Here is a 12,752-nt window from a genome sequence, read left to right on the forward strand (position 1 = left end):
CTCAAGCTGGTGCATATCAACGATATGTTGGACGTGAGCGGTAGGACTGAGAGCAGCTGCGATGCATTACTTTGACTGACGCGGGCATGCTCGACGGCGATTTACATGAAACTGAGAGCTTAACTGTGACCCGTACAAGCGGGTAACTTTGATATCAACTGCTTTGCGAAACTACGCCGATAGTTGCGTCACACTTTAGCTGATATGCAACAGCGGCTCGCACTCGCCGCATCTTGTTCGCGTGTACTTTCACAATTGAGCAAGAGCCCACATGGAAGCCGATAGAAGCAACTGTGTTTTCGAGTTCAGATTGTTCCGCGAAATACGAGCAGCTTGTTTTAGCACGCACTCGAATTGTAGTTCTCAGCCAGTGCGTCACGAGCGGTGACAATGGCTTCGATGACGAGCGTAAGAATCACCTTAAGGTGGCCGCAACGAAGCCGGCATCCCAAGCGTATATGTGCGCTAAAAGTTGTTTACCTGTGCTGCACACGTGGGCTCAGTCGCAGTCCAGCCGCTAGCTGCTCAGTTTTCCAGCCTTGCGAGCCCAAGTCGCTAGCTGCTGAGCATTGAGGGAGCCGAGCTTTCAGAAATGACACTGCCCGCGAGCGCGCCGAGCGACAAGTTTGCACTGCTCCCTGGATGTCGTATTCGTCGCTAAGCCTGGCAGGTTTCATATCGATGCCAGAGCTGAGAGAGCTTTCGAACTGGCTAGCGCTGAGGTGCTACTCTCTTCACTGTACGTTGTACTGCGAACCATGTGTCGTAGTTAAATAAAGATATGCGCAGTTTCCGCGCTAACGGTGACGTCGAGGACGAGCTTAATAAACGCCGTAAGGCAGCAGATATTCGATGCATGTATGTGTGCTAAATTTGTTCACCTATGCTGCAAACGTGAGAATAAAGTCTCGCTCAGTCGCAGGACAGACGCTCGCTGCTCGATTTTCCAGCCTTGCCTGCTCAGTTCGCGAGCTACTGAGCCAATCATTGAGCGAGCCGAGCTTTCGGCAACGACGCCGCCCGCGGGCGCGCCGGCCGACGAACTCCGCGCTGCTCTCAAGCTACCCTTGTCGTCGCTAAGCTTAGCCGATTGCACATCGACGCCTAAGCTGAGTGCGATTCGGAACTGGCTAGCACTGAGGTGCTACCCTCGCCACCGTTTTACTGTGAGCCCCGCGTTATAGTGAAATAAGCTCGGTTTCCGCGACCCCTTCAGGAGCAGAGCTAGCAGAATCCAGGCGAGCTGCAATGGGCAGCAGAAGCGGCTGTGGGAGAAAATTTGTTTTGCTGTTATCGCTTCTACCAACAACTCGATATTGGCTAACGATACTCTATCCCAGAGCTTAGTAAATGGACGTGAACAAACAATACCAGTGAATTTTTCTGACGCCGGCTTCCAGGCTGGCAGGCCGGTCCCGAGAAGAGCGCCCTTAAGCTTGCATGGCAGTGGCGCACGTCAAAACCGCCCCGACATTCTACTCTTCGCTCAGGTTGTCGTAGCACACTGTTAATAGCGAGGGACCAGAACACTTTAGTGGACCGAGCGTGAGGGACCAGAACACTCTAGAGGACGAAGCGCGAGGGCGCAGGAGACTGAACCAAAGCGCGTGATCGACTGACGTCAGTCCCAAGACTTCTCATTTCACGTGAGAATCAAACGAGCAGGCGAGCTGCAGGTCACTCTTGTAGGTGTGAGGAAGGGTCGTGGAGCTGCTGCCCGATCGCAAGCGACTGCTGGCCGCATGGCCTTTGCTATTGCGAGTGTGAATGGACATTAAACGCATGTTTACAGTAGGGAGTCACAGAGTTCGCGCGAGTTAATTAAGCCCCTTTGTCACGGAGGGGGAGCCCCGAACAAATACATCCTCATGGGGAAGTCACTCACTGACCGAATTCTTGCGGCGCGACTTCATGTGTCGCAGAACTCGTCACCCAATCCTTGGCGTCGCGGGGTAACGCCACGTCGACTGACAAATATTCGGGTTCTTGCTCCTCCGGGCAATTACAGCGAAGGCGCGACGCAACAGTCCTCGCGCGCGCCCTTTCTAGGCGTCCGTGTTCAAACACGCTCAAGGCTGTACCCGGCCTTAGGCTTCGTACGCTGTTCTCTATATTTAGCGAGATGGTTGTGTCACTGTCATGAAATTTTCAATGGAAGCAAGTCGTAAGAATATATATATTTTTCCATATTTTATGATGATCTTGCAGCATGCGCGGCTAAAAACTGAAACGTGGAAACTTGATATGGGAGTCGCCTTGATCATTTATACAGGTCATGCGTGCGTAACATACATGCTGCCTTTGTGATAGCAGGACGATTACTGCGAGTAATCTTCCAGCTTTTTCGCCATCAGGTTACTCTCATTACGTGTCGTTAAGCGACGCGTATATGTGACCTTAGCCTTTTCTCCGCATGTGGTAGTGGGTACAGTATGTTGCGAGACGCACAGGTCACAGCAGCCACGAGTACACTGACCTTCGGTAGCGCCATTCGTCATGCTCGCGCCGGATGGAATGAAGACGCTCGCGTGGCTCGCAGCAAGCCACTACCGCAAGCACTGCCTCATTCACAGGCACCGCTAGCATTCTCGCTGGTGCATATGCTTTCTCTTGAGCATGGTCTTCTTTCGCTCACACTGTCATGTGCGAACTGAAGGGAAGATTGATTGCGAGCGGCGCCTCTCATCCCCGCCAATTTTCGTGCGGCCGGTAGCTAGGTCTAGGGAAGCAAGTTGCAAACTCGAGCCGCGTTTGTGAATTAACACTTCATTTAATTCCCTCGATGATCGTCGCCAATCGATCAAAGCAACTCGCATCGTCTTCGTGGCTCGCCAAAGTGCAAGCGATTTAACACGAAATTGGTGAATGTCCGCCTATCACTATCCCACGATGGCGCTACAGAAATTCGAGATTTCTGTAGAAAACCACAATTACCATCGAATGCTATCTGTAACACGACACTTGCCTCGACAGATATTTGTCCCAAGACAGAACCCACGACAGGTATCTGTCGCAAGACAGACCCACGACAGGTATCTGTCGCAAGACAGATACCTCGACAGGCTGTAGTGTCGCGCGACTGAACCCGCGACAGGCAACTCTGTCGAGGCACGCAGGCCCTGTCGCGCGGCACGACAGGTGCTGTCGCACGACAGCACCTGCGACAGAAACCTGTCGCGCGACAAATCCTGCGACAGGCACCTTCCGCACACTACAAAATGCAGGATTGATGACTGTCGTGCGACAGAACCCACTACAAACACTTTTGTCGCGAGAAAGAAGCCACGACACGAGCCCCTGTCGCACGACACAATGCACTACAAGAGGGCTTGTCGCGCGACACAAAATTTTGTCGCGCGACAGATACGCGACAGAAAATTCTGTCGTGCGTTTTGATCGGGTGGGCACACGCTCGCGTTATCGCCGCCAATGTATAGGTGTGTGACTGTGACCAGCACTTAGTACTGCAGTCTGTGGCTACCCTCAGTAACTTCACGTAGTCCCTTTCACATCTATGGAGCCTATTTCTACCGTACGCGTGCGTTGCCACGAAATACAACCGCACGCGTTGCAGCGGAGAGCACCTTCCCTTCGGTGAGGTGGAGGCTTACATGATCCGCTAGCCGCTGTGAAGGTTAAGCTTCAAACAAGCTCTTTGAGTGGGTTCCACCTTGTGAAGCGAAGTAGTGCTTCCGCACTAAAAAAAACTCAGTAGGGAGCGTGACACCATGCCACCAGCCTTGCCAAGCCAAGGGCTCACGAAGTCGCTTCCCTCGGCCGTTTTTCGCTCTCCGAGTAATTCTTTAATGTTTCAGTGTTGGTACGTTTTGGTGCGCGCGTCTGCGCGGGCCTCTACAGTCAGTTTGCCGCGTTGATTTGCGCATGCGCGCGTGCCGCGGTGATATCATCGCACTCTGTCACGTGCTGTGATCACGGGGGAGTGACTCTATGCGTTAAATTTTTATTTATTTGTTATTTATTTAGTTATTCAAGTTACTCACACGCTCCTTTACATGGGAGCATTGTGTGACTGCGGCAGTACAAGATGTTAGAGAACAGCGCAAAAACGACTCAAGAGAAACGTAATACAATAGTTAACAAGAGGCACTGAGTAGAATACAATTAAAGATATATAATTCACAAAATTAGATAAGTTTCAAAAATGTGGCAACATGGAAATGAAACACGATTTAACACGATAGGACTAAGCTTCAAGGTTAACGCCGGAGGCTCTTTTCCCGAGCTTTTCCCCCCCCGTGTCGCATGCATGGGGGCAGGCCTTTAGCATTAGATTTACACTGCCTTCAGTGCACTTTAATGAACAAAGCCTTCATCATCCCGGGCGCACACTCCACTCCACTCCACACTCCGCTTTTGAGCAAAAACCTATTCGAGGGCGTTAACTTTCACGGCAGGCCTAGTAAATTGGATGCATCTTGGGGAGAGTCTGTATCGTACAATCTTGTTTGCCTTCGTTCCTTACTTTATGCAAAAAGGATCAAACTTCATCAGGTTGACTCCATACCCTTCAAAAGCGCAGCATTTTGGGCTTGTTGGTAGATGATCATAGCGAGATAATATAGCGCAGAGTAGGACAGGACAGGCGCTCGTGTTGTTCGTGTCTTCTTGTGTTCTGTCCTACTCTGCGCTATATTATCTCGCTATGTGCATACCCTTACCGTGTTTGCTTAAGCACGGTGCCTAAAATTAATGAAAAGGAGACATATCATTCTCTATCGCTTTTATATACCTCAACCTCAAACCACCAAGAAGCCTCTCAGAGATAAAGAAAAGTGATGAGGTGTTAAAGAAACAATAATTTCCTCGCCAATCGTCAGAGATATTTATTAGAAAGGGCGAGAAAAAGAAAGAGGAAGGAAAGTGCTCTGCCTGCAGAGGGCGTCGTTATGCAAGGCTGTCTGACCTTGCCGTTTTACTGCTGTTCTACTCGCAGACATGTGTCACCAAAAAGAGCGCCATCTCCCTGGAGTTCAGCCTCGCAGCGTATGACATCGACCGCGACTGGTTCCCGGGAGGCTGCCGTGGCATAGGCGTGAGAGGAGGCTATTCAAGACTCCAAGGGCTCCAGAAGATCAACGAATTCATCAAAAGAAGCTACACGAAAATCGGCGATAACCTGAGATGTGTTGCAGCTGCCAGACCTTGAAGATGATAAATTCACTCGAGTGTTCAAATTGAACGTCGAGGTCTGGCTAGCAGTGCCTCTTTTGTACTCGAAAATGCACTCAGACGCTCTGAAAGAAGCGGCCCACTTATTTATTGCATTTATGCAAGTATTTATTGCATTACCGTTTAATAAAAAAATGAAAAGTGCCAAACAGAAGATTGCGAACATTTGTAAAATGAAGGACATCCAGCAAAGGACATCCAGCATGGAGTCATAGAAAATAGGCAGTGAATAATACGTCACTTTGAGCCAAACAAAATAACTGGCCGTGCAACCATGTACGGTTTGCAATTTCACACGTCGAGCGATTTGGGTTAGTCTTTCGGGTTTATATTTGTCGGCCTTCATGACACTGCAGAATAGTTCAGGACTAACGGTAAAAAGTGCTATCTGCACTTCGAGCCTGATTCCTAAATACTAGTGGTATCTAGATGCTAGAGAGTAGGTTGCAGGGTTTTTTTGCCGTGTAGCGCCTGCCGCGTACGGCAGAGACACTGGATTCAGTTGCCCATACCAGTGAGAAACTGCGCCATATACAAAGGTTAAAAGCAGAAGTAAAAAGGTAAAAGATATAAGTGAAGGTAAAAGGCAACCGAGGCTTGCAAGAAGAGAAAGTACTATCAAGTACTGAGCAAACTCTACTCGTTCTAGACGAGGTCCACAGATGCCGTCCTAACGCTCATGTCGGACCCGCTCTTGCTGATCATTAATGCCTCGAGGTCTTCGCCAGCAGCCTTATCCGCCAAGTAATGAGTACCACCAAGCAACTGATAGCATTTACGCTTGCAGGCACTGCAGCACAGAGAATTCGCTGGCAAAACTGAAATCCTATTCTTTTTTTTTATGCTCAACAGTCATTTGACGTTTTTTTTTTCGTTGCGTCTGTACATAAAGGGAATAATGATTTGCATATCTGAGGACAACACACCTACTCTGAGAAAAAATGGCATAAGTTTGCGTTTACGGCAAAAGAAATCCCGTTTAAGTGAACAAAACTTGTACTGTTTGCCGCGTTCACCAATGGTGACAAGCGATCGAAGCGGGACAGCACTGCTGGTGTGGTGACACGAATGACTGCAAGATGCGTTGGCTATGCCACCGTCACTTCAGATACTGATATTGAAGTGTAGCAGCTGTAAGAATAAAAGTTCTAAGTTTCTTTTTTTCTTTATTCTATAAAACTGAAATTGTTTTAGCACTTAGGCGTTAGTCGACCTGGGCGTATCAGATGCTGAGTTTTTTCCCTTCATGTGGTCGTTGCTTTGGGAGTGGGTGTGACACACGAGGTGGTGTCGTGTTTACATTTGCCCATGAAACTGTTTCAAGTGTCATGAATGGATTCCTTAAAGTTGCAGCCTATATCACTGTTCCAGCATTACGGCAGCTTGTGCAGTTGTCCGAATACAGTAATGCGATCAATTAATACCACATTGTTGTTGGAAGGAATCGCAATTTAAGAAATTATTGACTCTTCGGCTGAAGAACAAATACTATAGTCAGAAGTACTTGTATTTGGGCGTGTTGGTTCATAAATTTTCAGGAGGACACAGGGGCGCAATAAAAGACACGGACAGAAGTAGACAGGGACGAGCGCTGGTCCCTGTCTACTTCTGTCCGTGTCTTTTATTGCGCCCCTGTGTCCTCCTGAAAAGTAATACTGTGGTCTATGGTTTATGGGGGTTGAACGCCCAAAAGCAACTCAGGCTATGAGGAATGCCGCAGCAAAGGGCTTCGGAAATCTGGAGCACTTGGGGTTATTTAACGTGCACGGACATCACACAGCACACGGGCCTCGAGAATTTCGCCTCCATGGAGATTCGACCTCAGCGAGGGATCGAACCCGCGTCTTTCGGATCAGTAGCCGAGTGCCGTAACCACTGTGCCACCGCGGCGGTCAACAAAGTAATACTGTTGGCGGTGTCATGTGACCTGCTTTTTTCACACCTTCTGTCTCAGCGACCCCTTCCAAATGATCCTGCTGTAAGAAAGAGAGTTGGGGTTTGATGCCCCAGCGGCTAGCGCCGACGAAGGAGAGAAAGAGGAAGGAAGACGATGCTGTCGAAGTTCGGGTTTGCGCTCACGAACGCTCTCTTAAGGGGCCATGGATTCCAGATGAGTGGCGTCTAGCAAAGATTATCGCTTTGCTTAAAAAGGAGGGTGATGGTTATGTGTTAGACAATGTAAGGCCAATTTCTTTAACTTAGAACCTCATAAAGTTAATTGAGAGGGTGTTGCATGGTCGAATAATGTCCGTCATTTCAGACACTGGGTTGTTGAACCCTTGCCAGATAGGTTTCAGGCCAAGATGCTCTATCTGGTGTGCCCATACCGATCTGGAGAGCCGCATGCAATTAGCTCGTCGCCAAAACCAATATGCAGCGCTTGTTACTTTATATGTGGCTATGGCTTAGGATAGCGTTGAGCACAGGACGCTCTTGCAAAGACTACAGGCACTGACACTGACACTGGTGCGGCCGTGTCCATCATTAGTCGAAACTTGCGCCTCAAACTAAAAAAAAATGGAGATGCCGCTTTCTGACCTTTCGCTTTGCACCGCCAGCGCTGACGCCGTTCGCCATCTGGCAGCGTGCACTGGCCGCCTCGTCATCCAAGGCCTTTCCGACACGATTGAGTTCTTGATTCTCACCCGCTCCTTTCACGACATCATCCTCGGGTGGGACTTTCTGTCATAGCATCACGCCATCATTGGCTGTGCACGCGCTCAAATTGATTTGTCGCCGCTGTGTGATGCTTAGGGCCCGGAAATTTAGGCACTAAAGAACCCCGAAATAGGCAGGCATCTAGGCTCTAAAAAAATATTGAAATAGGCGCTATAAGGCAAAAATAGGAGCTTTGAATAATACTCTTTATTCATAAGAACAAGATTTGTAAGTCAAGCCCGGAGCGTACGCAGTCCTCAACTGAAGCAATAAAGCGCATTCTAAGGTTTTCGAACTTGAAGCGCCTTCGCTTTTCGCTAAGCATAGCTTTGTACTTTGAAAGGCTTCTTTGACATCACATGAACTTAGTTGCGCGAACCTAAAACATGAGAGTTGATAAAGGCTTAAGCCTTCAGGTGATGTGGCCGTATCGTCTCCGCGTAGAAAGTCTCCGATTTGGGAAATTGTTTCTAGGCATATATTTTTTTCTACCAATTGTTGCATCTTCGGAAAAGCATTAGCGCCCTTTCCTTCCAGTCCTCAAAGTGCTGCTGGTACTTCTGCCACTGCCTTCAATGATTCATCTATTGAGAGTCCAGCCATTTCCAACTTTGTCATCCTTTCCGTCAATGTTGAGAAGTTTGCACTAAAGTCTGCAGGTCTCTTTCCAAACTCGCCTCTAGCTACACTTCGAGATAAACACTTCGTTACACTGCGTTCAAGTTACAATGAAAAACGTTCGGCGAGACCCGCGCCTTTTGTGCGTGCATCGGCGCGCGCCTTTCACCATGCCTAGACAGATGTCTCAAAATTGAGAAACGGCACCGAAGACAGAAGTGCAGGATTTAGGCATTTAGACATTTATAGGCCAAAAGTGCGGTTAAATAGGTAGTATTTCCTAAAAAAATGACAAAAAGGCAGGCAAGTGGAAAAATCCCCCGTTTAGGCATTTATAGGCATGTTTAGGCAAATGCCTAAATTTCCGGGCCCTAGTGATGCTCTTCTGGACGCTTCCCCTGTTAGCACCTCGCCTACTCTCGCCGCTGACGACATCGACGTGCCAGCTTTCTCTTCTGTTCTTGTGCCGCTGCCTTGTGCTGCCCTCTCTGACGCTACTGTCCTTTATTCACCCTCCCCCTGTTGTGCGCACCTCAAATCTGCCACGCTCTCGCATGCCGTGCTCACAATTTGTGGTGGTTGCGGCTCCATGTACGTCGCGAACCCGTTGCCCTTCGCCACCACTTTACTTCTGGGCGAATCGCTTGGCACGGTTGATATCATCGATTTCGACGACGCTTCTGTCCTTGATGGCCCTGACGCCCATGACATCAACGCCCTCACTCCTCCCGTCGACTTCACCGACCCGTCGTACCCCGATATGTTTTCCCATTCTGTCGATGCCGCTTTACCACCTCACCAACGCGTCCAGCTCATTCCTTTGCTGCAGCGCTTCCGCGCATCCTTCGACTCTCATCAAGCACCGTTGGGTCATGTAACAGCTGTTCGCCACCATATCTAGACTGGCACCCATGGACCCTTGCGCCAATGCCCCTACCGCGTCTCCTCCGCTGAGCGCCACATCATTGATGAACAGGTGAACGACGTGCTACGCCGGGGAGTGATCCAGCCCTCTCTCAGCCCGTGGGCTTCTCTGGTCGTGCTCGTCAAGAAAAAAGGACAGCTCCATTAGAGTCGGCGTAGACTACCGCCGTCTAAACAAAATTACTCCGAAGGACGTCTACTCTCTGCCTCGTATAGATAGCGGGCTTGACTGCCTGCAGGGAGCGAAGTACTTCTCTTCATTGGATGTGCGCTCTGGGTACTGGCAGGTGCCGATGGCCGACGTCGATCGCCAGAAAACAGCTTTCATGACGCCTGATGGGCTGTATGAATTTAATGTGACGCCATTCGGTCTCTGCAACGCGCCTGCCACTTTTGAGCGTATGATGGACAGCATCCTCTCCGCGGGCTTAAATGGCAGACGCCTCTGCTACTTGGACGATGTTGTCATCTTCTCGCAGTATTTTCCGTCTCATCTTTCCGCCTCGAGAGTGTTCTTCGCTGTCTCACTGACGCTGGTCTGCCGCTGAACTTCAAGAAGTGCCGCTTTGGCGCCCGACAGCTGACTATCTTAGGCCACGTCGTGTCCAAGGATGGTGTACTCCCGGACCCTGCCAAGCTCCGCGCAGTTGCTGATTTTCTGAAGCCCACATCCCTGAAAGAACTCAGTAGCTTTCATGGACTTTTATCCTACTTTCGCCGGTTCGTCAAGAATATTGCTGCCATTATCGCACCGCTGACACAACTGCAACGCTGCGCCAGCTGCTCACCTCTCCTCCGATCTTGCGCCATTTCGACCCTTCCGCGTCTACAGAAATCCACACAAACGCCAGCGGCATCAGTCTCGGTGCCATTCTTGCTCAGAGGAAACCTGGTTTCAATGAGTGCGTCGTTGCTTACACCAGCCGTGCACTCACAAAAGCAGAGTCTAATTATTCAGTTACGGAAGAAGAATGCTTGGCGAATATTTGAGCGATCACATAATGTCGTAATTACTTATATGGGCGCGCGTTCGATGTCATAACAGATCTGTCTTCACTCAAAGATCCGTTTGGCCGCCTCGCTCGTTGGGCTGTCAGTTTACAAGATTACGACATTCGGGTCATTTATCGTTCCGGTCGTAAACACTCCGATGCCGACACCCTCTCGCGCTTCCCTGTAACCTCTTATCCTGACCCACCATCTATTTCGGGCCTCACACCTTCTCTTGACACCACTGATATGGCTTCTGAGCAGCGCAAGGATCCTTGGATTACTTATCTTCTGGATTTCTCAGCCAACCGCTCAGCGCACCTCCCTTCTAGAGTGCTCCGTCGTCAAGCTCATCATTTTGTTGTGCGTGACCAGCTGCTTTACCGTCGGAACTACCTCCCCGTTGGTCGCAAATGGGTGCTGGTGATTCCAAGGCATCTGCGCTCCGCCATTTGTGCCAGTTATCACGAGGACCAGCAAAGCGCACATGCCAGTCGCTGGAAACTTTTTCCCGCCTGTGCCTTCGGTATTATTGGTGGGGCATGTACAGTTTTGTCCGCCAGTACATACGCTCTTGCCTGGAATGTCAGTGTCGTAAGAAACCACCGCCGCACTCGCCTGCTCCTTTTTTTTTATTCGAGAAGTCTGCCATGAGGCATAAGTTGAGAAAAGGGGGAGTGGAATGTAGGTTTCAGAAAGTTAAAAGAAGGAGTGTAGACCAGTTTCGGCGAGGTACTCGCATAGGCTGCTGGTGAAGCGATTGTCCATAGTCCACTTCACATAGTCCCCGTCGCGGTTCCACCACAGGCCGACCTTCCTGAGGAGCCGTTTTCTAAAAGGGGCCGTCGCTGGGCAAGTCCACAACAGGTGCCGCACATCACAAATGTCCGGTGCAGCGCCGCAGTGAGGTCACCTGTCAGTTGCTGGCAGATATTTATCACCCCACCGATAACGGACAGATGGGGCCAGGGCCGCCCCTGCCCGAATCCGGCGCACTGATACCTCCTCCTGCCGAGTAAGACTACGGAGGAGAGGGTGCGAACACGGAGGAATTAGAGCGCGTGTTCGCTGGCGCAGAGCTTGTGAATCGGTGACATGGGACAGGAACGGATCTGGGGGAAGAGGGGAAGGTGGCGGGTCGTCTGATGTGTCAATGTGAGTCATAGCATCTGCTTGAATGTGTCCAGCCCGGCCATTAAAGCGTGTTGGAATAGATCTTTATGTATTGCTGCAAAACTATCGGAAAATTGACTATCGATAGTATCGATAGTTTTTTTAAACTCTCGATAGTGTAAAAAACTATCGATAGTGCTACTATCGATAGACTATCTATAGTATTATCTATAGTCTGCTATCGATAGTAATGCTATCAATTCTACTATCGATAGTATTACTATCAATAGTGTTGCTATCGATAGTACTACTACCGATAGTACCGCTATCAATCGCAAGGCTATCGATAGTGAAACTGTCGATGGTAAGACTATTGATAGCACCAATATTCATATTACGCATTTTTTGGCCAGCGATATAATCAAAACATTTACGATACCTGATTGGAGGTCTCCGGGTAAATTTCGACCAGCTGGGGTTCTTAACGTGCAGTGGGACAGTTAGGAAAAATACCTGGGACTGCGGCCGATGAAAGAACAAATAGCACAAGTTGTGCTGGTTTGCTGACGCAACCGCTGCAGAAATGGTTCTCGCACACATGCTTCGCAACTAGGTTATTCGCAAGCTAACATTTTGTCTAGCAACTTTACGTAGGGAAGGTCTGCAGAGCTCGGTGACGCGTAGGCTGCGAAAATGGGCGAGTCCTGTAAGTTGCTCATACCATCACCTCCATACCACATACCCGGAAAACCAAGTTTAGGATGCAGTGGGTATGCGTGGTTGATTTTATAGTATCGATAGTACTAAATATAACAAGTAGTATCTACACGGCTATCGACGGTACTATCAAGAGAACTATCGATAGTACCATCGATAGTACTATCGATAGTCTTTTTTTTATTATCGATAGTTCGATAGTGACTCAGCTATCGATAGTATCGATAGCACTATCGATAGTTTTGCATCACTACCTTTATTGCCCTCTTCTCAGCACTTCCGCAGGGCACCACTGGATAATTGTCGCCATTGATCCTCACGCGCTATGCGAAAACTTCCCCGTTACCAGCTGCGACGGCCTCTGACTTCAGAACATCATTCTTCATCACGGTGCATCTCAGGAATTGCTCAGCGATAGGGGTCGCGTCTTCTTGTCCGGCGTCGTGGAAGCCCTTATTCGGGAGTGTCATATCGTTCACCGCACAACGTCTTCGTACCATCCGCAGACGAACGGCATGACCGAGCGCTTTAACCGGACCCTC

At 49.5% G+C, this 12,752-nt stretch overlaps 1 protein-coding gene across 1 annotated transcript in view; it reads left to right on the forward strand.

Moving 5' to 3' along the window:
- Nucleotides 1-5,167, forward strand: part of LOC149369736 (uncharacterized) — a 75,087-nt gene extending 69,920 nt beyond the window's left edge. The window contains exon 8 of the mRNA XM_089576276.1: nt 4,955-5,167. Coding sequence (XP_089432402.1) covers nt 4,955-5,167 — 213 coding nt within the window. The remainder of the gene's footprint in view (nt 1-4,954) is intronic.
- Nucleotides 5,168-12,752: the final 7,585 nt, after the last annotated feature.

The sequence above is a fragment of the Amblyomma mixtum genome, chromosome 1, assembly GCF_055824585.1.
Source record: "Amblyomma mixtum isolate Tamu chromosome 1, ASM5582458v1, whole genome shotgun sequence".
NCBI classification, from domain to species: domain Eukaryota; kingdom Metazoa; phylum Arthropoda; class Arachnida; order Ixodida; family Ixodidae; genus Amblyomma; species Amblyomma mixtum.